Genomic DNA, 27,759 nt, shown 5'->3' on the forward strand with positions numbered 1-27,759 from the left:
CACTTTCTCACACATGCAGAGACCGACACACACACACAGCTCTCCATGTCTGAGCTGTGTAAAGTCTGCTCCTATTCAGAGGGAATGCTGACGCCACGTTTATTTTCATACTTTTTTATATATGACTTGAGGATAACCTTTTACCACTGCAGTCAGACAATAGTCAGCAGGGGACCCAGTGGCTCTTAACTTTCCACTGTGTGCATCATCACACACACACACACACAGCCCAATAGACAGCGTTCATGCATACCCGCCAACTACTCACACACATTTACGGCATGCCACCACATGTCTCACACACCACGGTATACACACACGCATGCTGTAATTTGACCAAATAAAGGTAATTATGTATGTGTATAGATAAGTGGTAGCACGTCATAAAAACCCAATGCCGTCTGGAAGCTCATAGCAGTGAGAGGCCTTTTCATGTGTAAGGTAATATACTGTAATACACCACACAGAGGAGTAGACCCTGCCAAGTCCTGGCTAACTCACACACATACAAACATACACACAGGCGTGTGCACACACACGTAAACACACACACACACTAGCTCTTTACTGCTGACTCCCAGGTCTAATGTAATCTCTCTGGGGCAGCTGAATTTCTCTCATGGTGTGTGTGGGAAAAACTCACCATTTAGAACTCTTAAAATCCACCACAGTTATGAAGTCCACTGAGGTGTGTTGGACATTGATAAATGTAGACCAGTGTGAAATAAAGTCATTTGGCAGAAAATGAACCTATACATTTTCCATTTGATCGCCTCCTCCTTTCAGACCGGGACTCAGGTTGTCTTGACTGAGTCTGGCGGTAGGTCCTGCTCTTGTCTATAGAGTTATTATGAATAGTGATTATTTGAGGCCCTCAAGTGCCTTTTGACAGATGAGATATCATCCATTCCTTCAAATATTTTAGATAGATCCAAAGACTTTGAACAGCTGCTATCAAGGAAAAGCAATTCTTCCAAACAATGCCTGTGACAGGGTTTTGATTTACTGTGTGTGATGGAGCTCAGTGGATGCTATAACTCCAATGATCTAAGTGTTTGTGTGTGTGTTTCAGATATTGACGAGTGCAGCACTATCCCAGATGTGTGTGACGGAGGTGAATGCACCAACACAGCCGGTAGCTACGTCTGCACCTGTCCCCGTGGTTACATCACAAGCACTGACGGTGCCAGATGTGTAGGTGAGTTACCACTGCCCCCTCCAAACACACCCACCCCCTCTCTCCTTCCCCCTCCTGTTAGCCACTGACTGCTCACATCTGGACTTCTCCCTCCTGTCCTCCTGTGACTAGTGTTCTGATGAGTCAAGAAGTTCTGCAGCAGGTCTTGACTGCTGTTATAACATTTAGCATTAGCACCTCTGTCTCACACCCTGAAACACTACCAGGTGTTAATGTAGAGAGCCTGCAATCACCAGCAACTCGTATCAAAATGGCCACCAGAGAGCTGGTTCTGTTGCTTTTAAACAGCGTCCGAATGGGAGTCCAATAACTGTCCTTCATTCAAGGCCCCGCTCATAACTGTCCTTCATTCAAGGCCCGCTCATAACTGTCCTTCATTCAAGGCCCCGCTCATAACTGTCCTTCATTCAAGGCCCTGCTCATAACTGTCCTTCATTCAAGGCCCCGCTCATAGCTGTCCTTCATTCAAGGCCCCGCTCATAACTGTCCTTCATTCAAGGCCCCGCTCATAACTGTCCTTCATTCAAGGCCCCGCTCATAACTGTCCTTCATTCAAGGCCCCGCTCATAGCTGTCCTTCATTCAAGGCCCCGCTCATAGCTGTCCTTCATTCAAGGCCCCGCTCATAGCTGTCCTTCATTCAAGGCCCCGCTCATAACTGTCCTTCATTCAAGGCCCCGCTCATAACTGTCCTTCATTCAAGGCCCCGCTCATAACTGTCCTTCATTCAAGGCCCCGCTCATAGCTGTCCTTCATTCAAGGCCCCGCTCATAGCTGTCCTTCATTCAAGGCCCCGCTCATAGCTGTCCTTCATTCAAGGCCCCGCTCATAACTGTCCTTCATTCAAGGCCCCGCTCATAACTGTCCTTCATTCAAGGCCCCGCTCATAGCTGTCCTTCATTCAAGGCCCCATAACTGTCCTTCATTCAAGGCCCCGCTCATAGCTGTCCTTCATTCAAGGCCCCATAACTGTCCTTCATTCAAGGCCCCATAACTGTCCTTTATTCAAGGCCCCGCTCATAACTGTCCTTCATTCAAGGCCCCGCTCATAGCTGTCCTTCATTCAAGGCCCTGCTCATAGCTGTCCTTCATTCAAGGCCCCGCTCATAGCTGTCCTTCATTCAAGGCCCTGCTCATAGCTGTCCTTCATTCAAGGCCCTGCTCATAGCTGTCCTTCATTCAAGGCCCCGCTCATAGCCAAGCAGAACCCCTTGATTACTTTAATTGAAAAGTTGTGCGCCCCAAAGTCTACCAGGCAGTAGAATGCCATATTCAAATTCTCTTCCGGATCAAGGTTTTGTTGGCCCCCCGCTCTCTTTGGCACGCAATACATTTTTTCATTATCTGTTGAAAATCTCTGCTCTACTTGTTTGTTGTCTTTTGACAAAAAAGGGAAATAGGGTGGAAATGCCAAGGGAACAATGAACAGGGTCAACGTTGATCTGACAAGGAGGCCTCTGTTCTCTTCTGTTCTGCCTGGCCTGGTTGTATGGCAGATTGTTTAGCGTCAAAGGTAGAAGGCATCTGGACTCACTTAGAGGCCTGCAGGAGAACAAAGCTGACACCACCACGACAACAAGCAAGACAAGACAGAAAGGGTGGGAGGAGAGGAGGAAAAAAACATCAAAACGATCCCCTTTCTCTGTTGTGGGAAGTGAAGGAGGAGTGGGAAGAGAAGGAGGAGTGGGAAGAGAAGGAAGAGTGGGAAGAGAAGGAGGAGTGGGAAGAGAAGGAGGAGTGGGAAGAGAAGGAAGAGTGGGAAGAGAAGGAGGAGTGGGAAGAGAAGGAGGAGTGGGAAGAGAAGGAGGAGTGGGAAGAGAAGGAGTGGGAAGAGAAGGAGGAGTGGGAAGAGAAGGAAGAGTGGGAAGAGAAGGAGGAGTGGGAAGTGAAGGAGGAGTGGGAAGTGAAGGAAGAGTGGGAAGAGAAGGAGGAGTGGGGAGTGAAGGAGGAGTGGGAAGAGAAGGAGGAGTGGGAAGAGAGGGAGCAGAGGGAAGAGAAGGAGCAGTGGGAAGAGAAGGAGCAGTGGGAAGTGAAGGAGGAGTGGGAAGTGAAGGAGGAGTGGGAAGAGAAGGAGGAGTGGGAAGTGAAGGAGGAGTGGGAAGAGAAGGAGGAGTGGGAAGAGAAGGAGGAGTGGGAAGTGAAGGAGGAGTGGGAAGAGAAGGAGGAGTGGGAAGAGAAGGAGGAGTGGGAAGAGAAGGAGGAGTGGGAAGAGAAGGAGGAGTAGGAAGAGAGGGAGCAGAGGGAAGAGAAGGAGGAGTGGGAAGAGAAGGAGGAGTGGGAAGAGAAGGAGGAGTGGGAAGAGAAGGAGGAGTAGGAAGAGAGGGAGCAGAGGGAAGAGAGGGAGCAGAGGGAAGAGAAGGAGGAGTGGGAAGAGAAGGAGGAGTGGGGAGTGAAGGAGGAGTGGGAAGAGAAGGAGGAGTGGGAAGAGAAGGAGGAGTGGGAAGAGAAGGAGGAGTGGGAAGAGAAGGAGGAGTGGGAAGTGAAGGAGGAGTGGGAAGAGAAGGAGGAGTGGGAAGAGAAGGAGGAGTGGGAAGAGAAGGAGGAGTGGGAAGAGAAGGAGGAGTGGGGAGTGAAGGAGGAGTGGGAAGAGAAGGAGGAGTGGGAAGAGAGGGAGCAGAGGGAAGAGAAGGAGGAGTGGGAAGAGAAGGAGGAGTGGGAAGAGAAGGAGGAGTGGGAAGAGAAGGAGGAGTGGGGAGTGAAGGAGGAGTGGGAAGAGAAGGAGGAGTGGGAAGAGAAGGAGGAGTGGGAAGAGAAGGAAGAGTGGGAAGAGAAGGAGGAGTGGGAAGTGAAGGAGGAGTAGGAAGAGAGGGAGCAGAGGGAAGAGAGGGAGCAGAGGGAAGAGAAGGAGGAGTGGGAAGTGAAGGAGGAGTGGGAAGAGAAGGAGGAGTAGGAAGAGAGGGAGCAGAGGGAAGAGAGGGAAGAGAAGGAGGAGTTGGAAGAGAAGGAGGAGTGGGAAGAGAAGGAGGAGTGGGAAGAGAAGGAGGAGTGGGAAGAGAAGGAGGAGTGGGAAGAGAAGGAGCAGAGGGAAGAGAGGGAAGAGAAGGAGGAGTGGGAAGAGAAGGATGAGTGGGAAGAGAAGGAGGAGTGGGAAGAGAAGGAGGAGTAGGAAGAGAGGGAGCAGAGGGAAGAGAGGGAGCAGAGGGAAGAGAAGGAGGAGTGGGAAGTGAGGGAGCAGAGGGAAGAGTGGGAGTAAAGGGAAGAGAGGGAGCAGAGGGAAGAGAGGGAGCAGTGGGAAGAGAGGGAGCAGAGGGAAGAGAGGGAGCAGAGGGAAGAGGGGGAGCAGAGGGAAGAGAGGGAGCAGAGGGAAGTGATGGAGGAGTGGGAAGAGAAGGAGGAGTGGGAAGAGAAGGAGGAGTGGGAAGAGAAGGAGGAGTGGGAAGAGAGGGAGCAGAGGGAAGAGAGGGAGCAGAGGGAAGAGAGGGAGCAGAGGGAAGAGAGGGAGCAGAGGGAAGAGAAGGAGGAGTGGGAAGTGAAGGAGGAGTGGGAAGAGAAGGAGGAGTGGGAAGAGAGGGGGCAGAGGGAAGAGAGGGAGCAGAGGGAAGAGAGGGAGCAGAGGGAAGAGAGGGAGCAGAGGGAAGAGAGGGAGCAGAGGGAAGAGAGGGAGCAGAGGGAAGAGAGGGAGCAGAGGGAAGAGAGGGAAGAGAAGGAGCAGAGGGAAGAGAGGGAGCAGAGGGAAGAGGGGGAGCAGAGGGAAGAGAGGGAGGAGTGGGAAGAGAGGGAGCAGCGGGAAGAGAGGGAAGAGAAGGAGGAGTGGGAAGAGGGAAGAGAGGGAAGAGAAGGAGGAGTGGGAAGAGAGGTAGCAGAGGGAAGAGAGGGAGCAGAGGGAAGAGAGGGAGCAGAGGGAAGAGAGGGAAGTGTAGCCTGATTGGGAAAACGAGCTGTATGGTATAATATCTCTCTCTCTCTCTCTCTCTCTCTCTCTCTCTCTCTCTCTCTCTCTCTCTCTCTCTCTCCCCCAAGGGGACTGACAATTTCTCTCACACTCCCTCTCCTTCCACCCCCTGCTGTCTGTATTTCTCCTCCTCTCCTCCAGGCCCTTTTTATCTCATCCATCTGTCTAGTGTAATCCGGTGAACTGTCCCCAGGAACAAATAAAAGTGCACTGTGATATCAGGGCCTGTCTGACACATCCCACCATATGTCCTCAGCTACAGCCAGACCCATGCTGTGGCTGGCTCCCCTGTTTGCTTGGGTGTGTTTTGCAAGTGGGAGGTAGACTAAGAAACTACCCCCCTCCTCCCCCATCCACCAGATTACATGAAGTGAGCGGGGGGCTCCAGGTCCAGGAATGTCAACTCTAGCAGCATAGCGTGGAGAAGCAGACCAGAGGGACATGTTGAGCCCAACACTAATCAGCCCTAATGCCCCGTCCGTCACACTGTGAAAACCCAGTCTGTAAAAGAGAAAGCATGCGTTTGTGTGGATTGCTATAGACTAGCTAGCTACGGGTCTGGTTCCCATTGAAGTTATCATCATCCCCATCACCACTTTCCCTTTCTCCTCTCTCCCCCTCTCTGCTCCCATATCCCCACCTCTCCACACCCATCCTCCCCCAATCATGCCCCCAGCTAGGTTGGTCCTAGGGAGGGAGGCAGGGAGTGATGAGGGAAGCAAGGGGGAAAGTTTGGCTGTAAACCCTAGACACACAGCTTCTCATGTATAATATAATTGGCCAGGATTGCTCCACATGGAACTGGTTAATTCCAGACTGCTGCCTCATTAGCCAAGTTAATCAACTTGTACTCCCCCTTCCCCCTTCACATCTCTTTCCCCCATCTTTCCTCCTTTCCCCTCTCTTTCCCTCTTCCCCCTGCCCCTCTATTTCCCCCTGCCCCTCTATTTCCCCCTGCCCCTCTCTTCCCCCTACCCCTCTCTTCCCCCTCCCCCTGCCCCTCTCTTCCCCCTGCCCCTCTATTCCCCCTGCCCCTCTTTTCCCCCTGCCCCTCTTTTCCCCCTGCCTCTCTATTTCCCCCTGCCCCTCTATTTCCTCCTGCCCCTCTATTTCCCCCTGCCCCTCTTTTCCCCCTGCCCCTCTCTTCCCCCTGCACCTCTTTTTCCCCTGCCACTCTATTTCCCCCTGCCCCTCTATTTCCCCCTGCCCCTGCAACCACACCTCCATCCCCACTCCCTATATCATCTGTGTGGTAGGGAGGTGCTTGTCATGCGTTTTTGTGCTGAAGGCTACTGAATTTTCTTGTGATCCTCAAGAATGTACAAACACCTGTTTCCTGTCACAACCGTACACTGTGTGCCAGTAGAAACGGTCTGTGACCCACATGAAGTGAAACACTGCAGTATTGTGTTTATACTTGGTCACCAGAGTATTTACAGTATGTTAAAGCATGTGCATTATAACATGGTCTGCATAAAGGTGAAAACGTAACAGTAGATTTTCTACATGATCTGAAAGTCAGCCGTGTTACAACACAGGTCATGAGTGATCTGAGTGACTCACCGTAAAGCATACTGACCTCTCTTCCCATCTCTCTTTCTCTCCCCTTCTCCCTCCATCCTCTCCCCCCTCAGACCAGCGTGTGGGCACGTGTTTCTCGGCGTTGGCGAACGGGCGCTGTGCGGGTGACCTGCAGGGCCAGTATACCAAGATGCAGTGCTGCTGTGACACGGGCCGCTGCTGGGCTTCTGGACAGATCCCTGAGATGTGCCCTGTCAGGGGATCCGGTGTGTACACACACACACACACACACACACACACACACACACACACACACACACACACACACACACACACTTATACTTACCACTACTGACCCACAGTCCTAAGGGAGTCCAAACTCCCTTTTGCAGATCAATGGCAAGAGTTATTTTTTACATGTGTTATGAATGAACCGCTTGAACAGCTTGGATTAAACATAAAGAGCCTGCCATTTAACTGACAATGTAAATAATTCACCATCCCACATCCCCTCGCTGTGGGAAAGGGGCTGAAGAGGATGACATCATGACTAAAAACCGAAGGAGAACGATGGAAGAGATCTGGGTGAAGACTATGGCCCTGGCCTCATCCATCTAGCTCACCTACTGCATGTCTATTCCCTTGTGAGAGTGTGTGTTTTCATACTAATTACTTTCATGCATTTGTGATTGTTTGTATGAATGAGTGCCAAGCTGTACTCACACACACACACACACACACACACACACACACACACACACACACAGCCTTCATTCCCACCACTCATTATGGTGAGAGGCTATTTCCTCCTCTGGGGTTCACTCAGTGTGTGTGTGTGTGTGTGTGTTCATACATCCCATCTTTCCAGCCATAATCATGTCCAGGCATTGTTCCAGTGTGTGACTTTATGCAACCACTGACCCAGTATACCATCAAAATAAGTCAAACTAACCCAAACCATGACAAAACATGCATGTCATTTTCATTGAAGATAACCAATATGAACCCTTTCTATCCTCTTCCTCATAGATGAGTACAGAAGGCTGTGCATCGAGGGGGTGCCCCATGGAACAGGTAACGGAGGTTTCCCCCACGGAGTCTTCCCCAATGGGGGCGGCTACCCCAACGGCGGCGGCAACGGTCACGGTTACAGCTACGGCTACAAACTCAACCCTAACGGAAACGGTCACCATGGCAACGGAGGAGGAATCGGAGGAGGAGGAATCGGAGGAGGGGGACAGGGAGCAGGAGGCAATGGTTTTGGAGGAAACGGCGGCGGGCGTAATATCGGTGAGTTGGTTAGGCCACGACAAGTGTCCATAGAGTAGTGTTGCATTATTAGCCTGTGGTTTTAAGTTTTGTAACAGAGATATTAGAGTGTTTAAAACCTCTTAAACCTCTCAATTTTGCCTAAAATGACATACCCAAATCTAACTGCCTGTAGCTCAGGACCTGAAGCAAGGGTATGCATATTCTTGATACCATTTGAAAGGAAAGAAGTTTGTGGAAATGTTAAATTAATGTAGGAGAATATAACACATTAGATCTGGTAAAAGATAATACAAAGATAAAAACAACGTTTTTTTGTACCGTCATATTTGAAATGCAAGCGAAAGGCCAAAATATATTATTCAAATCCAGGCCCAATTTAGACTTTGGCCACTAGTTGCAGCAGTGTATGTGCAAAGATTTAGACTGATCCAATGAACCATTGTATATCTGTTCAAAATGTGGTATCAAGACTGCCCAAATGTGCCTAATTGGTTTATTCATACATTTTCAAGTTCATAATTGTGCACTCTCCTCAAACAATACCATGGTATTCTTTCACTGTAATAGCTATTGTAATTTGGACAGTGCAGTTAGATTAACAAGAAATTAAGCTTTCTGCCCCTATCAGATATGTCTATGTCCTGGGAAATTATTTTGTTTCTTACAACCTCATGCTAATCACATTAGCCTACGTTAGCTCAACCCGCGGGGGGACACCGATCCTGTAGAGGTTTTAACAAACTATAGTTTTGGCAAGTCGGTTAGGACATCTATTTTGTGCATTTCACTTATAATTAATTCACTGTATCACAATTCCAGTGAGTCAGAGGTTTACATACACTAAGTTGACTGTGCCTTTAAACAGCTTGGAAAATTCCAGAAAAGTATGTAATGGCTTCAGAAGCTTCTGATAGGCTAATAGACATCATTTGAGTCAATTCGAGGTGTACCTGTGGATGTATTTCAAGGCCTACCTTCAAACTCAGTGCCTCTTTGCTTGACATCATGGGAAAATCAAAAGAAATCAGCCAAGACCTCAGAAAAAAATTTGTAGACCTCCACAAGTCTGGTTCATCCTTGGGAGCAATTTCCAAATGCCTGAAGGTACCGTTTTCATCTGTACAAACAATAATATGCAAGTATAAACACCATAGAACCATGCAGCCATCATACCGCTCAGGAAGGAGACACGTTCTGTCTCCTAGAGATGAACGTACTTTGGTGCAAAAAGTGCAAATCAATCCCACAGCAAAGGACCTTGTGAAGATGCTGGAGGAAACAGGTACAAAAGTATCTATATCCACAGTAAAACGAGTCCTATATCGACATAACCTGAAAGGCCGCTCAGCAAGGAAGAAGCCACTGCTCCAAAACAGCCATTAAAAAGCCAGACTACGTTTTGTAACTGCACATGGGGACAAAGATCTTACTTTTTGGGGAAATGTCCTCTGGTGTGATGAAACAAAAATAGAACTGCTTGGCCATTATGACCATCGTTATGTTTGGAGGAAAAAGGGTGAGGCTTGCAAGCTGAAGAACACCATCCCAACCGTGAAGCACGGGGGGACTGGTGCACTTCACAAAATAGATGGCGCCATGAGGGAGTAAAATTATGTGGATATATTGAAGCAACATCTCAAGACATCAGGAAGTTAAAGCTTGGTCGCATATGGGTCTTCCAAATGGACAATGACACCAATCATACTTCCAAAGTTGTAGCAAAATGGATTAAGGACAACAAGGTCAAGGTATTGTAGTGGTCATCACAAAGCCCTGACCTCAATCCTATAGGAAATGTGTGGGCAGAACTGAAAAAGCGTGTGCGAGCAAGGAGGCCTACAAACCTGACTCCGTTACACCAGCTCTGTCAGGAGGAATGGGCCAACATTCACCCAACTTATTGTGGAAGCTTGTGGAAGGCTACCCGAAACGTTTGACCCAAGTTAAACAATTTAAAGGCAATGCTACCAAATACTAATTGAGTGTATGTAAACTTCTGACCCACTGGGAATGTGATGAAAGAAATAAAAGCTGAAATAAGTCATTATCTATACTATTATTCTGACATTTCACATTCTTAAAATAAAGTGGTGATCCTAACTGACCAAAGACAGGGAATTTTTACTAGGATTAAATACCTTGTATACAGGGTCAGTTCCAATATCAGTATTTGCAATGTGCAGGGATCCTTGAGATAAAGAGGTAGATATGTATAGGGGTAAGGTGACTAGGCATTGGGATATACACTACATGACCAAAAGTATGTAGACACCTGCTCGTCGAACATCTCATTCCAAAATCATGGGCATTAATATGGAGTTGGTCCCCCCTTTTGCTGCTATAACAGCCTTCACTTTTCTGGGAAGGCTTTACACTAGATGCTGGAACATTGCTGCGGGGAGTTGCTTCCATTCAGCCACAAGAGCATTAGTGAGATCGGCCATTGATGTTGAGCGATTAGGCCTGGCTCGCCCTCGGTGTTCCAATTCATCCAAAAGGTGTTCAATGAGGTTGAGATCAGGGCTCTGAGCAGGCCAGTCAAGTTCTTCCACACCGATCTCGACAAACCATTTCTGTATGGACCTCACTTTGTGCACAGGGACATTGTCATGCTGAAACAGAAAAGGGCCTTCCCCAAACTGTTGCTACAAAGTTGGATGCATGGAATCGTCTATGATGTCATTGTTTGCTGTAGCGTGAAGATTTTCCTTCACTGGAACTAAGGGCCCTAGCCCGAACCATGAAAAACAGCCACAGAACATTATTCCTCCTCCACCAAACTTTACAGTTGGCACTATGCATTCGGGGAGGTAGCGTTCTCTTGGCATCCGCCAAACCCAGATTTTTCCTTCGGACTGCCAAATGGTGAAGCTTGATTAATCACTCCAGAGAACGTCTTTCCACTGCTCCAGAGTCCAATGGCTGCGAGCTTTACACCACTCCAGCCGACACTTGGCATTGCGCATGGTGATCTTAGGCTTGTGTGCGGCTGCGCGGCCATGGAAAACCATTTCATGAAGCTCCCATCGAACAGTTCTAATGCTGACGTTGCTTCCTTGGGCAGTTTGGAACTCGGTAGTGAGTGTTGCAACCAAGGACAGACCATTTTTACTCGCTTCAGTCCCGTTCTGTTAGCTTGTGTTGCCTACCACTTTGCGGCCTACCATTCTACTGCCAATGTTTGTATATGGAGATTGCATGGCTGTGTGCTTGATTTGGCTGAAATAGCCGATTCCACTAATTTGAAGGGGTGTTATGTGTGTGTGAGCAAATTAAGTGTGTGTGTGTGTGTGTGTGTGTGTGTGTGTGTGTGTGTGTGTGTGTGTGTGTGTGTGTGTGTGTGTGTGTGTGTGTGTGTAGAGTCTTGTGTGTGTGTGTGTGTAGAGTCAGTACAAAAATGAAACTGTCAATGCAGATCGTCCATGTAGCCATTTTGTTAGCTATTTAGCAGTCTTATGGTTTGGGGATAGAAGCTGTTCAGGAGCCTGTTGGTGTCAGACTTGTTGATCCAGCACCGCTTGCCATGTGGAAGCAGAGAGAGTAGTCTATTGCTTTTCATCAACTTTTCTTCACTGTGTTTTAATAAATAATAAACATTGTGTGATAATGTATTGTATTGTAATGTGATTGTGTTGTGTATCCTCAGTCTCTGTGTCAGTCAATGAGACCATTGACGTGTGTAAACATTTCACCAACCTGTGTTTGAACGGCCGCTGCATCCCCACCCCGACCAGCTACCGCTGTGAATGTAACATGGGCTACAGGCAGGACGTACGCGGGGAGTGTATTGGTAAGCCCACTGCAGTCATTACAGTTAGGAAAATGATATACACTACTGCCACCTTCTGACCACACAGACCTTCTCTGGTAGATGTAAAACTCAAGGTAGCCTTACACAATAGCATTCATTCTTTAACCTTTTTTTAACACGGATGGGAGTGTTCAGATTTGTAATTGGAGCATCCAGTGTTGCACTGTTAAATGTATTGCCTCCTCTCCTCCCTCCTTCAGATGTGGATGAGTGCGTCAGCAACCCTTGTGTCAACGGAGACTGTGTCAACACACCTGGATCGTACCACTGCAAGTGCCACGAAGGCTACCAGGGCACCCCCACCAAACAGGCCTGCATTGGTATGTTCCAATCACTCACCGGAACAACTACAGAACATGATCATTTGTATTGGATGGACAGACTGGGTACGCTGGCCCACTGACTGACTGCCTGTAACAACACCACAAGGTGTCCAGAACAGAAACAGACTGGTACCTAACCTGGCTAACAGTCAAACCAAGCCTCAACTCCCCATTCCTCCCCAGATATTGATGAGTGCATCGTGAATGGAGTGATGTGTCGTAACGGACGTTGTGTCAACACTGACGGAAGCTTCCAGTGCATTTGCAACGCTGGCTTTGAGCTCACTCCAGATGGGAAGAACTGCATAGGTGAGCTACACACATACCTTACTCTCTAACAGCATGGACTACACCTAGAGGCCTGTTACATGGTAATTACATACTGTATGTCACTAGGTTATGCTCATTTGTTTGTGACAGAAAGCCTACGTGGCAGAAAGCCTACGTGGCAGAAAGCCCATGTGGCAGAAAGCCTATGTGGCAGAAAGCCTATGTGGCAGAAAGCCTACGTGACAGAAAGCCTATGTGGCAGAAAGCCTACGTGGCAGAAAGCCTACGTGGCAGAAAGCCTATGTGGCAGAAAGCCTACGTGGCAGAAAGCCTATGTGGCAGAAAGCCTATGTGGCAGAAAGCCTAATTCACATCCATTTCTTCAACCAGATCATGATGAGTGTGCCACCACCAACATGTGTCTCAATGGAATGTGTATCAACGAGGACGGTAGCTTCAAGTGTATCTGCAAATCTGGCTTCGCCCTGGCACCTAACAGACGTTACTGCACAGGTACGTCATCTGATATAATTTCTGGACGTGGATCCTCTCTAAAGGTTTCTTTGTATGGACATTTGATTGATTCCATGACTGTATTGCAGCCATGTGGGACAAGTACCATCATCATATCTCTCCCCTTCTCTACTCCCTCAGACATTGATGAGTGCCAGACACCAGGCATCTGTATGAACGGACGCTGTATCAATTCTGAGGGCTCCTTCCGCTGTGAGTGCCCACCAGGCCTGGCCATCGATGTGGACGGGAGAGTGTGTGTCGACACACACATGCGTACCACCTGCTACGGTGCCATCAAGATGGGCACGTGCTCGCGTCCCTTCCCTGGCGCTGTCACTAAGTCTGAGTGCTGCTGTGCCAGTCCTGAACACGGCTTTGGAGAGCCCTGCCAACCCTGCCCTGCCCGCAACTCAGGTGACCGACTAACCTTAACCACACCAGCAAATATCATTGGTTTACATGTGCTGTCGTTCACATCCTGTTAGACTGGAATCCAAGCTTATATGCTCTGTTTCAGTATTGTTTCACAATATGGTTCATATCAGTTCAGATTCCAGACTAAGATCCTCTAGAACTCTTCCAAATTCTGCAGAAGTGATTGTTAGAATTATAATGTAAATTGTGATTTTTAGTTACATTGGATTTATTAGCAGGTGACTTACAGGGTTTTCTCTTGGCTTTCAGCTGAGTTCCAGGCCGTGTGCAGCAGTGGGATTGGCATCACCGCTGACGGCAGAGGTGAGTCATGTGACTGGTGCTGTTTAATGTTAGGTCTCTGTGGTTTCGAGCCTGCCCTACAATCACTGCTAGTTATTCTGGCATTTAACAGGCCTCCCCTCAAACATTCCAATGCATACCTCAGAAAGGTGTGAATTTCACTCCGAATTTCAAATCAAAGAGAGAAAAAAGGAAAAGTGAAGAACAGGAATCTGGACGTTGGCGAGAGCTTAAAGCTAAGGCTGTGGTTTGTGGTGGGTGTCTCCTCAGACATCAACGAGTGTGCCTTGGATCCTGACATCTGTCAGAACGGCATGTGTGAGAACCTGAGAGGGAGCTACCGCTGCATCTGTAACATCGGCTACGAGTCCGACTCCAGCGGCAAGAACTGCGTGGGTGAGTCCAGGCTTCCTGTATTCAATGTCTGGTGGAAAAAGCAGCAACCCAAATAAAAGTTTATCAGACCTTAAAAGTGGTCAAGTCAAACTGAGTCACATATTTTTCACAACATCTGCTGTATGTTCGTGGTCTTGACTTTGACGTATGAACAAAGGTCGTTTTTCAGCGTGAACCATCTTCTAAATGTCAAACACGAGGGTAGATTGTTTTGGTTGGTTTGTGTTACATGTGATAAGTCAACCCTGTTGTCCTCTTATCCTCAACCTACCAGACATCAATGAGTGCCTAGTGAACCGTCTACTGTGTGACAACGGCCTGTGTAGAAACACCCCCGGCAGCTACACCTGCTCCTGTCCCAAAGGCTTCGTCTTCAAACCTGACTCTGAGACCTGCGAAGGTGAACACTTCATACACACACCAATGGAGAAGACACACACACACACCTCACATTTCTAATGCCTCAATATCAGCATACTAATGTGCAACCACAGTTGAACATGCTAGGAGTATCAGAAGTGTGTTGGTATTCCCCTTTCGTTTCATTGACTAAACGTTGTCAAATCTGCTAGATGTACATACACCTGCAACTGTTTAACACATAAAAGATTGGAGTTAAATACAACATCAGATTTATGAACACGTTGGCTTATATCTTCTGTCCTGGTTGAAGTAAACACATGTCTGCCTAGATCACAGGAGGTTGGTGGCACCTTAATTGGGGAGAAAAGGCTTGTGGTAATGACTGGAGCGGAATAGGGGAATGGTATCAAATACATAAAACACATGATTTACAGGTGTTTGATGCCATTCCATTTGCTCCGTTCCGGATGTTATTATGAGCCATCCTCCCCTCAGCAGCCTCCACTGGTCTATAGGACCCATTTAGCTGGCTATTCAATGCCTTACCTAACCCTGCTCTGATCCATGTGTTTCAGATATCAACGAGTGTGAGTCCAGCCCGTGTGTCAACGGAGTCTGCCGCAACATCGCCGGGTCCTTCAACTGCGAGTGTTCCCACGGCAGCAAGCTGGACTCCACCAACACCATCTGCGTGGGTAAGAGAATGAGGCATCTATCACAACTGCCCGACTCAATCTGACACAAATGAAAAACAACGGATTCCCGAGACAAACTTCTGTCGGAGAATCAACATCAAGCAGACAGAGTGAAAAGTGGGATATGAGCCAAGGTTTCTAGCTTAGTAGGCCTTCTAGAAGGTGTATTATAATCTAAATAAACAAGTCAATGTCCGCTTTGGACATCTACAGATGGTAATCTGGGATGAATCATTAGAATAAACACCAACATGAGCCTGCCTTGTCAGTCTAATAGATTCCTGTACTTTAGAATATAGCTCTGTTTTCTGTTCAAAGCAGAGTCATATACACTACCGTTCAAAAGTTTGGGGTCACTTAGAAATGTCCTTGTTTTGATAGAAAAGATCAACGTCAAAAGCTCAACGCTCAAAAGCTCAGTCTCAACGTCAACAGTGAAGAGGCGACTCCGGGATGATGGCCTTCTAGGCAGAGCTACTTCTTTCTTTTCTGGTTAGAGCCAGTTTGCGCTGTTCTGTGAAGGGAGTAGTACACAGTGTTGTACCAGATCTTCAGTTTCTTGGCAATTTCTCGCATGGAATAGCTTTCATTTCTCAGAACAAGAATAGACTGACAAGTATCAGAAGAAAGTTCTTTGTTTCTGGTCATTTTGAGCCTGTAATCGAACTCACAAATGCTGATGCTCCAGATACTCAACTAGTCTAAAAAAGGCCAGTTTTATTGCTTCTTTTATCAGCACAACTGTTTTCAGCTGTGCTAACATAATTGCGAAAGGGTTTTCTAATGATCAATTAGCCTTTAAAATGATAAACTTGGATTAGCTAACACAACGTGCCATTGGAACACAGGAGTGATGGTTGCTGATAATGGGCCTCTGTATGCCTAAGTAGATATTCCATTACAAATCAGCTGTTTCCAGCTACAATAGTAATTTACAACATTAACAATGTCTACACTGTATTTCTGATAAATTTGATGTCATTTTAATGGACAAAAAATTAGCTTTTCTTTCAAAAACAAGGACTTTTCTACGTGACCCCAAACTTTTGAACGGTAGTGTAATTAGTTCAAAGGCATGGCTCAGCGGCGAGAATGTAAATTGTGGTCTAGTTTTTGGGTGGGCCTACGGTCTCGGGAGAACAAATGCACATTCCATTTGTTCTGACTGTGCTCTCAGTCCATTAGGACTGCCATAGTAAATTATTAAAGTATATGATGCATTTGTCTCAGTTTGGGCTGGGGTAAGATGGCAGCTGTTGAAAGGGAAACCTGTAGTTAGTTACTTACAACAGATGGTGCTGTTGTGCTTGGAATGATTGGAGTACTGTATACCGATGATGGGCCTTTTCCGCAGGGTTCTCTTGAAGGCCTTCACTTGCTCACATACTCTCTCTCTTTCTTCCCTCTCTCTCTCTCTCTCTCTCTCTCTCTCTCTCTCTCTCTCTCTCTCTCCCCTACCCCTCTCTCTCTCTCGCTCTCTCCCTCTCTCTTCCCTACCCCTCTCTCTCTCTCTCTCTCTCTCTCTCTCTCTCTCTCTCTCGCTCTCTCTCTCTTCCCTACCCCTCTCTCTCTCTCGCTCTCTCCCTCTCTCTTCCCTATCCCTCTCCCTCTTCTCTCTCCCCCCTCTTCCTTCTACAGACAGCATGAAGGGAACGTGCTGGCTGAACATCCAAGATGGCCGCTGTGAGGTCAACATCAACGGTGCCACGCTCAAGTCCGAGTGCTGCTCTACACTGGGAGCTGCCTGGGGCAGTCCCTGTGAACGCTGCGAGATCGGTCAGTACAAACACACCTAATAAAGTAATGAAGTGTGAGGTGTGTACTGTAACTGCTGTCTCTCTCCACAGACACTGCCTGCTCTAGAGGGTTCGCTCGTATGAAAGGAGTCAACTGTGAAGGTAAGACACTAATCGACTCCTACACACACACACACACACACACACACACACACACACACACACACACACACACACAGTCAACTGTGAAGGTAGCAGGCCCTCTGCTTCCATCCCTGTGGTATTCCATTCACCCTCCCTTCCACAGAAGATGATGAGCCAAAGAGCACAGTGTGTCTTGTAATATTGTCCCTATTTCCTCCCTGCAGACATCAATGAGTGTGAGGTGTTCCCGGGGGTGTGTACCAACGGGCGCTGTGTCAACACCCAGGGCTCCTTCCGCTGTGAGTGTGGCGAGGGGCTCACTCTGGACGGGAGTGGACGCACATGTGTGGGTAAGACACCACTGTCACGAACATCAACTCTGGCAGACACCATGCATTTTTAGAATAACAGAAATCATGGCTATTATGTATCTTTGCTGTTGACTTCACACATATACTATATTTAAGCGATAAGGCATGAGGAGGTGCGGTGTATATGGCCAATATACCACGGCTAAGGGCTGTTCTTATGCACAACGCAAGTGCCTGGATACAGCCCTTAGCTGTGGTATATTGGTCATATATCACAAACCTCCGAGGTGGCGTATTGTTATTATAAACTGGTTACCAACATAATTAGAGCAGTAAAAATAAATATTTTGTCATACCCGTGGTATACGGTCTGATATACCACGGCAGTCAGCCAAATCAGCATTCAGTGCTCAAACCACCCAGGTTATAATACACTATAAAATATGAATGATAACCTACATGGGAGAAAAGACATCATACAAATTTGGTGAAAACAAACATTAGCATTGTTAGGATATTGAGGCATTATCCGTAAAGTTCTGCATGTCTGACTGTTGTCCGTCCATCTGTCTGTCCCTCAGACGTGCGCAGTGAGCAGTGCTACATGAAGTGGCACGAGGATGAGTGTGGCGAGCCGCTGCCCGGTCGCTACCGCGTGGACATGTGCTGCTGCTCCGTGGGCGCGGCCTGGGGCATTGACTGTGAGGAGTGTCCCAAGGCGGGAACCCCGGAGTACAAGGCCATCTGCCCCAGAGGACCAGGCTTTGCCAACCGAGGAGACATCCTGACTGGCAGACCCTTCTACAAAGGTAGGCACTAACACTCATTATCTAGTCTTGGTAACACTTCATTTGCGTTGTGATAATGTAGCATTCACAACATATTCATGAAGCCTTCATGAGTATCACATAAAAAGTCATAATCTTCTGAACACCAGTATGTTTCTTATGCTAACAGCTTCCGAGTAAAGTCCTACTGCTACACTGATGAGCTACACACAAAACAAGTACACCATTTTGGCCTCATGCCAGCAGTTGTAAACCAACCACAGCATCTAATCTCGTTAACCACTAGGCATTTTTTTTAGATGGTGTTGATAAAACAGAACGTACTGGATTCCATCTTGAATCCCAGCGCTAACCGTTGATGTTTGTCCGCTGTGTTGTACCTCCATAGATGTGAATGAGTGTAAGGTGTTCAGCGGCCTGTGCTCCCACGGAACCTGCCGCAACACCATCGGCAGCTTCAAGTGTCGCTGCAGCAGTGGCTTCGCCCTCAACATGGAGGAGAGGAACTGCACAGGTACGGAGAGAAGGGGAGAGAAAGAGAGAGAGCGAGTGATAAGGGGGAGAGAGAGATAATTGTTTATTCCATAAAAAAGCATTTTAAAATCTGTATGATTTAAAGCAGAAATCTATATATTTAGTAAGTATCCTTGTATATGAATTATAGTTGAAGTCAGAAGTTTATTTCAAGGCTTACCTTCAAACTCAGTGCCTCTTTGCTTGACATCATGGGAAAATCAAAAGAAATCAGCCAAGACCTCAGAAAATAAATTGTAGACCTCCACAAGTCTGTTTCATCCTTGGGAGCAATTTCCAAACGTCTGAAGGTACCGCGTTCATCTGTACAAACAATAGTACGCAAGTATAAACACCATAGGACCACGCAGCCATCATACCGCTCAGGAAGGAGATGCATTCTGTCTCCTAGAGATGAACGTACTTTGGTGCGAAAAGTGCAAATCAATCCCAGAACAACAGCAAAGGACCTTGTGAAGATGCTGGAGGAAACCGGTACAAAAGTATCTATATCCACAGTAAAACGAGTCCTATTTTGACATAACCTGAAAGGTCGCTCAGCAAGGAAGCCACTGCTCCAAAACCACCATAAAAAAACAGACTACAGTTTGCAACTGCACTTGGAGAAATGTCCTCTGGTCTGATGAAACAAAAATAGAACTGTTTGGCCATAATGACCATCGTTATGTTTGGAGGAAAAAGGTTTAGGCTTGCAAGCCGAAGAACACCATCCCAACCGTGAAGCACAGGGGTGGCAGCATCATGTTGTGGGGGTGCTTTGCTGCAGGAGTGACTGATGCACTTCACAAAATAGATGTCATCATGAGGTAGGAAAATTATGTGGATATATTGAAGCAATATCTCAAGACATCAGTCAGGAAGTTAAAGCTTGGTCGCAAATGGGTCTTCCAAATGGACAATGACCCCAAGCATACTTCCAAAGTTGTAGCAAAATGACTTAAGGACAACAAAGTCACGGTATTGGAGTGGCCATCACAAAGCCCTGACCTCAATCCTATAGAAAATTTGTCGGCAGAACTGAAAAGCGTGTGCGAGCAAGGAGGCCTACAAACCTGACTCAGTGTTACACCAGCTCTGTCAGGAGGAATGGGCAAAAATTCACCCAACTTATTGTGGGAAGCTTGTGGAAGGCTACCCGAAACGTTTGACCCAAGTAAAACTATTTAAAGGCAATGCTACCAAATACTAATTTAGTCTATGTAAACTTCTGACCCACTGGGAATTATATGAAAGATGAAAGAAATAAAAGCTGAAATAAATCATTCTCTCTGCTATTATTCTGACATTTCACATTCTTAATATAAAGTGGTGATCCTAACTGACCTAAGACAGGGAATTTTTACTAGGATTAAATGTCAGAAATTGTGAAAAACTGAGTTTGAATGTATTTGGCTAAGGTGTATGTAAACTTCCGACTTCAACTGTATGTAGTATTTGAGAATGTTTTAGGGGAAAAAAAAATATATATAGATATCTTTTTTTTTAAACACTCCTGCTAGGCACAGACATCAATTCAATGTCTATTCCATTGAAATGGTGTAGAAACAACATTGTTTCAACCAGTGTGTGCCCAGTGGGCTGTTTGTTGGCACAGATTCATTTTCGCATGAGATCAGTAAAGTAATGATGAATATTATGTTATATTATTATGCTGAATATTATATTATAATGCTGAATATTGTATTTCTGTAATGTGCATTCTTCCCTCTGTCTCTCCTCCCTCTGTCTCTCCTCTCTCTCCTCTCTCCTCTGTCTCTTCTCCCTGCTCTGTCTCTCCTCTCTCTCCTCTCTCCTCTGTCTCTCCTCCCTCTGTCTCTCCTCTCTCTCCTCTTTCCTCTGTCTCTCCTCTCTCTCCTCTTTCCTCTGTCTCTCCTCTCTCTCCTCTTTCCTCTGTCTCTCCTCTCTCCTCTGTCTCTCCTCCCTGCTCTGTCTCTCCTCTCTCTCCTCTCTCCTCTGTCTCTCCTCCCTCTGTCTCTCCTCTCTCTCCTCTTTCCTCTGTCTCTCCTCTCTCTCCTCTTTCCTCTGTCTCTCCTCTCTCTCCTCCCTCCTCTGTCTCTCCTCCCTGCTCTGTCTCTCCTCCCTCTGTCTCTCTTCTCTCTCCTCTGTCTCTCCTCTCTCTCCTCCCTCCTCTGTCTCTCCTCCCTCCTCGGTCTCTCCTCCCTCCTCGGTCTCTCCTCCCTCCTCGGTCTCTCCTCTGTCTCTCCACCTCCTCTGTCTTTCTTATCTCCTCTGTCTCTACTCCCTCCTCTGTCTCTCATCTGTCTCTCCTCTCTCTGTCTCTCTCCTCTCTGTCTCTCCTCTCTACTTTGTCTCTCCTCTCTCCTCTGTCTCCTCTCCCTCCTCTGTCTCTCCTCCCTCCTCTGTCTCTCTTCTGTCCCTCCTCCCTCCTCTCTCTAATCTGTCTCTCCTCTCTCTGTCTCTCTCCTCTCTGTCTCTCCTCTCTACTTTGTCTCTCCTCTCTCCTCTCTCTCCTCTGTCTCTCCTCTGTCTCTCCTCTGTCTCTGCTCCCTCCTCTGTCTCTCCTCCCTCCTCTGTCTCTCTTCTGTCCCTCCTCCCTCCTCTGTCTCTCCTCCCTCCTCTGTCTCTCCTCCCTCCTCTGTCTCTCCTCCCTCCTCCGTCTCTCTTTTCCCTCCTCTGTCTCTCCTCCCTCCTATGTCTCTCCTCTGTCTCTCATCCCTCCTATGTCTCTCCTCTGTCTCTCCTCCCTCCTCTGTCTCTCCTCTCTCTCTTCTCCCTCCTCTGTCTCTCCTCTCTCTCTCCTCCCTCCTCTGTCTCCCCTCTGTCTCCCCTCCCTCCTCTGTCTCTCCTCTGTCTCTCCTCCCTCCTCTGTCTCTCCTCTGTCTCTCCTCCCTCCTCTGTCTCTCCTCTGTCTCCCCTCCCTCCTCTGTCTCTCCTCCCTCCTCTGTCTCTCCTCTGTCTCCCCTCCCTCCTCTGTCTCTCCTCTGTCTCTCCTCCCTCCTCTGTCTCTCCTCCCTCCTCTGTCTCTCCTCTGTCTCTCCTCCCTCCTCTGTCTCTCCTCCCTCCTCTGTCTCTCCTCTGTCTCTCCTCCCTCCTCTGTCTCTCCTCTGTCTCTCCTCCCTCTGTCTCTCCTCTCTCTCCTCCCTCCTCTGTCTCTCCTCCCTCCTCTGTCTCTCCTCCCTCCTCTGTCTCCCCTCCCTCCTCTGTCTCTCCTCCCTCCTCTGTCTCTCCTCTGTCTCTCCTCCCTCCTCTGTCTCTCCTCTGTCTCCCCTCCCTCCTCTGTCTCTCCTCCTCCTCTGTCTCCCCTCTGTCTCCCCTCCCTCCTCTGTCTCTCCTCTGTCTCTCCTCCCTCCTCTGTCTCTCCTCCCTCCTCTGTTTCTCCTCCCTCCTCTGTCTCTCCTCTGTCTCTCCTCCCTCCTCTGTCTCTCCTCCCTCTCCTCCCTCCTCTGTCTCTCCTCCCTCCTCTGTCTCTCCTCTCTCTCCTCCCTCCTCTGTCTCCCCTCCCTCCTCTGTCTCTCCTCTGTCTCTCCTCTGTCTCTCCTCTATCTCTCCTCTGTCTCTCCTCCCTCCTCTGTCTCTCCTCTGTCTCTCCTCCCTCCTCTGTCTCTCCTCTGTCTCTCCTCCCTCCTCTGTCTCCCCTCCCTCCTCTGTCTCTCCTCCCTACTCTGTCTCCCCTCTCTCCCCTGTCTCCCCTCCCTCCTCTGTCTCTCCTCCCTCCTCTGTCTCTCCTCCCTCCTCTGTCTCTCCTCCCTCCTCTGTCTCTCCTCTGTCTCTCCTCCCTCCTCTGTCTCTCCTCTCTCTCCTCCCTCCTCTGTCTCTCCTCCCTCCTCTGTCTCTCCTCCCTCCTCTGTCTCCCCTCCCTCCTCTGTCTCTCCTCTGTCTACCCTCCCTCCTCTGTCTCTCCTCCCTCCTCTGTCTCTCCTCCCTCCTCTGTCTCCCCTCCCTCCTCTGTCTCTCCTCCCTCCTCCTTCTCCCCTCTCCCCCCTGTCTCCCCTCTCTCCCCTGTCTCCCCTCTCTCCCCTGTCTCCCCTCCCTCCTCTGTCTCCCCTCTGTCTCCCCTCCCTCTTCTGTCTCCCCTCCCTCCTCTGTCTCTCCTACCTCCTCTGTCTCTCCTCCCTCCTCTGTCTCCCCTCATTCCCCTGTCTCCCCTCTCTCCCCTGTCTCCCCTCTCTCCCCTGTCTCCACTCTCTCCTCTGTCTCCCCTCTCTCCCCTGTCTCTCCCCTGTCTCCCCTCCCTCCTCTGTCTCCCCTCCCTCCTCTGTCTCTCCTCCCCCCCCTGTCTCTCCTCCCTCCTCTGTCTCCCCTCTCTCCCCTGTCTCTCCTCCCTCCTCTGTCTCTACTCCCTCCTCTGTCTCCCCTCCCTCCTCTGTCTCCCCTCCCTCCTCTGTCTCCCCTCCCTCCTCTGTCTCCCCTGTCTCCCCTCTCTCCCCTGTCTCCCCTCTCTCCCCTGTCTCCCCTCTCTCCCCTGTCTCTCCTCTCTCCCCTGTCTCCCCTCTCTCCCCTGTCTCCCCTCCCTCCTCTGTCTCCCCTCCCTCCTCTGTCTCCCCTCCCTCCTCTGTCTCTACTCCCTCCTCTGTCTCTGTGTCTCAGATATTGATGAATGTCATATCTCTCCGGACCTGTGTGGCCACGGCACCTGCGTGAACTCCCCTGGCAGCTTTGAGTGTGAATGCTTCGAGGGCTATGAAAGTGGCTTCATGATGATGAAGAACTGCATGGGTGAGTCACGCCCACAAACAGACACACACTGCTCTCTAGCTGACTGGAGAGTGGGAGAACTTCCTCAGAGATCCTCTGTGCAAGTCATTTTTGACAGCTGACCTCATTGCACTCTCCCTCTATCGTCCTTCCTCTCTTCCTCCCTCTCTTCCTCCCCCTCTCCCCTGCAGATTTTGATGAGTGTGAGCGGAACCCTCTGCTGTGTATAGGAGGCACCTGTCTGAACACAGAGGGGAGTTATGAGTGTGAATGTCCCCCCGGACACCAGCTTAGTCCCGATGGTACCTCCTGCGAAGGTAGGTCATATATCCATCCACAGTGGACACTATACATTACACACACACACACACACACACACACACACACAAACACCTAGAATATGAGAAACTATACACCACAGTTTCCTTTCTTATTTTTTTTTACATCATCCCAAAGTCATCTGGAATGCATTTTTAAGTTAGCCAGACATTAACCCCCTTTTTAAACATTTTTTACATTTATTTATCCGTTATTTTACCAGGTAAGTTGACTGAGAACACATTCTCATTTACAGCAACAACCTGGGGAATAGTTACAGAGGAGAGGAGGGGGATGAATGAGCCAATTGTAAACTGGGGATGATTAGGTGACCATGATGGTATGAGGGACAGCTTGGGAATATAGCCAGGACACCGGGGTTAACACCCCTACTCCATAAAAGTAATCTCAAGATATTCTACTACTTTCTATGTTGTCTACTGTGGAAGCTAGTTCTTTTGATTTAAGCTGACTGTCATGTCCTCTTTGTGTGTTTCCAGATGTGAACGAGTGCCAGCTGAGTGACAACCTGTGTAAGAACGGCCACTGTGTCAACATGGTGGGGAACTACCAGTGCTCCTGTGACACTGGTTACCAGGTTACACCAGACAGACAGGGCTGTGTGGGTGAGTGACCACTGACTGAGACATGTCATCATTTGTCTTTGGGGGAGGGGGTGCCATACTTCAGTGTACGGAAATACCTGACATAAGTAAGTTTACAAAAATGATCATTAACAGAATTTGCTGAAGCATTTATTAATATCAGAAAAGGCAATATTTGAGTTTTGTTTGTGTGTGTGTGTCTATACTTACCTGTAACCCATCTGATTGCAGATATTGATGAGTGTACCATTATGAACGGAGGCTGTGACACACACTGTACCAACTCAGAGGGCAGCTACGAGTGCAGCTGTAGTGAGGGATACGCTCTCATGCCTGACCTCAGGACCTGCGCTGGTACGTATGTCACTGGGATACACACACACACACACACACACTCATGGAAGAAGTCATGTTAACACTCACTCTGTCACACCCGTGTAGATATAGATGAGTGTGAGGACAGCCCTGATATCTGTGATGGAGGCCAGTGCACCAACGTGCCTGGAGAGTACCGCTGTCTCTGCTACGACGGATACATGGCCTCCATGGACATGAGGACCTGCATCGGTGACTATTCTCTTTCCACTGCTCTCTTTGTCTCTCTCGCTCTCCCCACCTCTCTCTCTCTCTCTCACTGTATCTGTCTCTCTCTCTCCCCACCTCTCTAGCTGTATCTCTCTCTCTGTCTCTCTCTCTCTCGCTGTGTCTCTCTCTCTGTCTCTCTCTCTCGCGGTATCTGTCTCTCTCTCTCTCTCTCTCCCCACCTCTCTCGCTGTATCTCTCTCCCCATCCTTCTCTCTCTCGCTGTATCTCTCTCTCTCTCTCGCTCTCTCTCTCTCTCTCTCTCTCCCCACCTCTCTCGCTGTATCTCTCTCCCCACCTCTCTCTCTCTCTCTCGCTGTATCTGTCTCTCTCTCTCTCTCTCTCTCTCTCTCTCTCTCTCTCTCTCCCCACCTCTCTCGCTGTATCTCTCTCTCTGTCTCTCTCTCTCGCTGTATCGCTGTATCTCTCTCTCTGTCTCTCTCGCTCTCCCCACCGCTCTCTCTCTCTCGCTGTATCGCTCTCTGTCTCTCTCTCTCTCTCTCTCTCTCACTGTATCTCTCTCTCTGTCTCTCTCTCGCCCCACCCCTCTCTCTCTCTTGCTGTATCGCTCTCTGTCTCTCTCTCTCTCTCTCTCCCCACCCCTCTCTCTCTCTCACTGTATCTCTCTCTCTGTCTCTCTCTCTCTCTCCCCACCCCTCTCTCTTGCTGTATCTCTCTCTCTGTCTCTCTGTCTCTCCCCACCCCTCTCTCTCTCTCGCTGTATCTCTCTCTGTCTCTCTCCCCACCTCTCTCTCTCGCTGTATCTCTCTCTCTGTCTCTCTCCCCACGTCTCTCTCTCTCTGTTTCTCTCTCTTTTCCTATCTCTCTCTCTCCTCGTTTCTCTCTCTGTCTCGCTTTCTCTCTTTGACCCTGTTAGACATACTCCTCTGTCCCCTCTCCAAGACCAGTTAGCTCATGTTCCTGTGTGTGTGTCCAGATGTGAATGAGTGTGAGCTGAACCCTAACATCTGTCTGCATGGGGACTGTGAGAACACCAAGGGATCCTTCATCTGCCACTGCCAGCTGGGGTACTTTGTTAAGAAGGGCTCCACCGGCTGCACAGGTACAGTACACGCACATGCACACAGGCACATGCACACAGACACATGCACACAGACACATGCACACAGGCACATGCACACAGACACATGCACACAGACATGCACACAGACACATGCACACAGGCACATGCACACAGTCACATGCACACAGACACATGCACACAGACACATGCACACAGACACATGCACACAGACACATGCACACAGACACATGCACACAGACACACACGCACATGCACACAGACACATGCACACAGACACACACGCACAGGCCCACAGACACATGCACACAGACACGCATGCACACACACACATGCACACAGACACACACGCACATGTACACAGACACACACGCACACACACATGCACACAGACACACACGCATATGCAAACAGACACACATGCACACAGACACACACACACACACATGCACACGCACATGCACACAGACACACACACACATGCACACAGACACACACGCACATGCACACAGACACACATGCACACGCACCTGCAAACAGACACACACGCACACACACACACACACACACACACACACAGCACCATGGGCTACACACACATACTGGTAGTTACAGCAAGGATATTACTGTAAAACACGATCTCAGTTATGTCACTGCCATAAAGCTTTGGTCATGTTTAACTTCCGAGTACAGATGATAATGTATGAACCAGAGTACAGACGATAATGTATGAACCAGAGTACAGACTATAATGTATGAACCAGAGTACAGAACCAGAGTACAGACGGTAATGTATGAACCAGAGTACAGACAATAATGTATGAACCAGAGTACAGATGATAATGTGTGAACCAGAGTACAGTCTATAATGTATAAATCAGAGTACAGTCTATAATGAATAAACCAGAGTACAGACTATAATGTATGAACCAGAGTACAGATGATAATGTATGAACCAGAGTACAGACTATAATGTATAAACCAGAGTACAGGCTATAATGTATGAACCAGAGTACAGATGATAATGTATGAACCAGAGTACAGACTATAATGTATGAACCAGAGTACAGACAATAATGTATGAACCAGAGTACAGATGATAATGTGTGAACCAGAGTACAGTCTATAATGTATAAACCAGAGTAAAGGCTATAATGTATGTACCAGAGTACAGACTATAATGTATAAACCAGAGGACAAACTATAATGTATGAACCAGAGTACAGACTATAATGTATGAACCAGAGTACAGATGATAATGTATAAACCAGAGTACAAACTATAAGGTATAAACCAGAGTACAAACTATAAGGTATAAACCAGAGTACAGACTATAATGTATAAACCAGAGTACAGACTATAATGTATAAACCAGAGTACAGACTATAATGTATAAACCAGAGTACAGACTATAATGTATAAACCAGAGTACACACTAAGGTATAAACCAGAGTACAAACTATAATGTATAAACCAGAGTACAGATGATAATGTATAAACCAGAGTACAGACTATAATGTATGAACCAGAGTACAGATGATAGTGTATAAACCAGAGTACAGACTATAATGTATAAACCAGAGTACAGACTATAATGTATGAACCAGAGGACAAACTATAATGTATGAACCAGAGTACAGACTATAATGTATAAACCAGAGTACAGGCTATAATGTATGAACCAGAGTACAGATGATAATGTATGAACCAGAGTACAGGCTATAATGTATGAACCAGAGTACAGACTATAATGTATGAACCAGAGGACAAACTATAATGTATGAACCAGAGTACAGACTATAATGTATAAACCAGAGTACAGGCTATAATGTATGAACCAGAGTACAGGCTATAATGTATGAACCAGAGTACAGACTATAATGTATGAACCAGAGGACAAACTATAAGGTATAAACCAGAATACAGACTATAAGGTATAAACCAGGGTACAGACTGTAAGGTATAAACCAGAGTACAGACTATAATGTATAAACCAGAGTACAGACTATAATGTATAAACCAGAGGACACACTAAGGTATAAACCAGAGGACACACTATAAGGTATAAAC

The 27,759-nt window shown here is 48.0% G+C and overlaps 1 protein-coding gene across 2 annotated transcripts in view; it reads left to right on the plus strand.

The window, feature by feature from the left end:
- LOC139379479 (fibrillin-2-like) overlaps positions 1–27,759 on the plus strand; it is a 106,349-nt gene that overhangs the window by 49,097 nt on the left and 29,493 nt on the right. For both annotated transcript variants that reach the window (XM_071122331.1, XM_071122392.1), the window contains exons 9-31: positions 1,073–1,198; positions 6,724–6,876; positions 7,640–7,900; positions 11,529–11,672; positions 11,894–12,013; positions 12,200–12,325; positions 12,677–12,799; positions 12,941–13,216; positions 13,487–13,540; positions 13,790–13,915; positions 14,190–14,315; positions 14,854–14,973; positions 16,612–16,749; positions 16,821–16,871; positions 17,078–17,203; positions 17,746–17,973; positions 18,341–18,466; positions 23,035–23,163; positions 23,334–23,459; positions 23,961–24,086; positions 24,297–24,419; positions 24,507–24,632; positions 25,585–25,710. In XM_071122331.1, coding sequence (XP_070978432.1) covers positions 1,073–1,198; positions 6,724–6,876; positions 7,640–7,900; positions 11,529–11,672; positions 11,894–12,013; positions 12,200–12,325; positions 12,677–12,799; positions 12,941–13,216; positions 13,487–13,540; positions 13,790–13,915; positions 14,190–14,315; positions 14,854–14,973; positions 16,612–16,749; positions 16,821–16,871; positions 17,078–17,203; positions 17,746–17,973; positions 18,341–18,466; positions 23,035–23,163; positions 23,334–23,459; positions 23,961–24,086; positions 24,297–24,419; positions 24,507–24,632; positions 25,585–25,710 — 3,180 coding nt within the window. The remainder of the gene's footprint in view (positions 1–1,072; positions 1,199–6,723; positions 6,877–7,639; positions 7,901–11,528; positions 11,673–11,893; positions 12,014–12,199; positions 12,326–12,676; positions 12,800–12,940; positions 13,217–13,486; positions 13,541–13,789; positions 13,916–14,189; positions 14,316–14,853; positions 14,974–16,611; positions 16,750–16,820; positions 16,872–17,077; positions 17,204–17,745; positions 17,974–18,340; positions 18,467–23,034; positions 23,164–23,333; positions 23,460–23,960; positions 24,087–24,296; positions 24,420–24,506; positions 24,633–25,584; positions 25,711–27,759) is intronic.

Source organism: Oncorhynchus clarkii, chromosome 1 (genome assembly GCF_045791955.1).
Source record: "Oncorhynchus clarkii lewisi isolate Uvic-CL-2024 chromosome 1, UVic_Ocla_1.0, whole genome shotgun sequence".
NCBI lineage: Eukaryota > Metazoa > Chordata > Actinopteri > Salmoniformes > Salmonidae > Oncorhynchus > Oncorhynchus clarkii.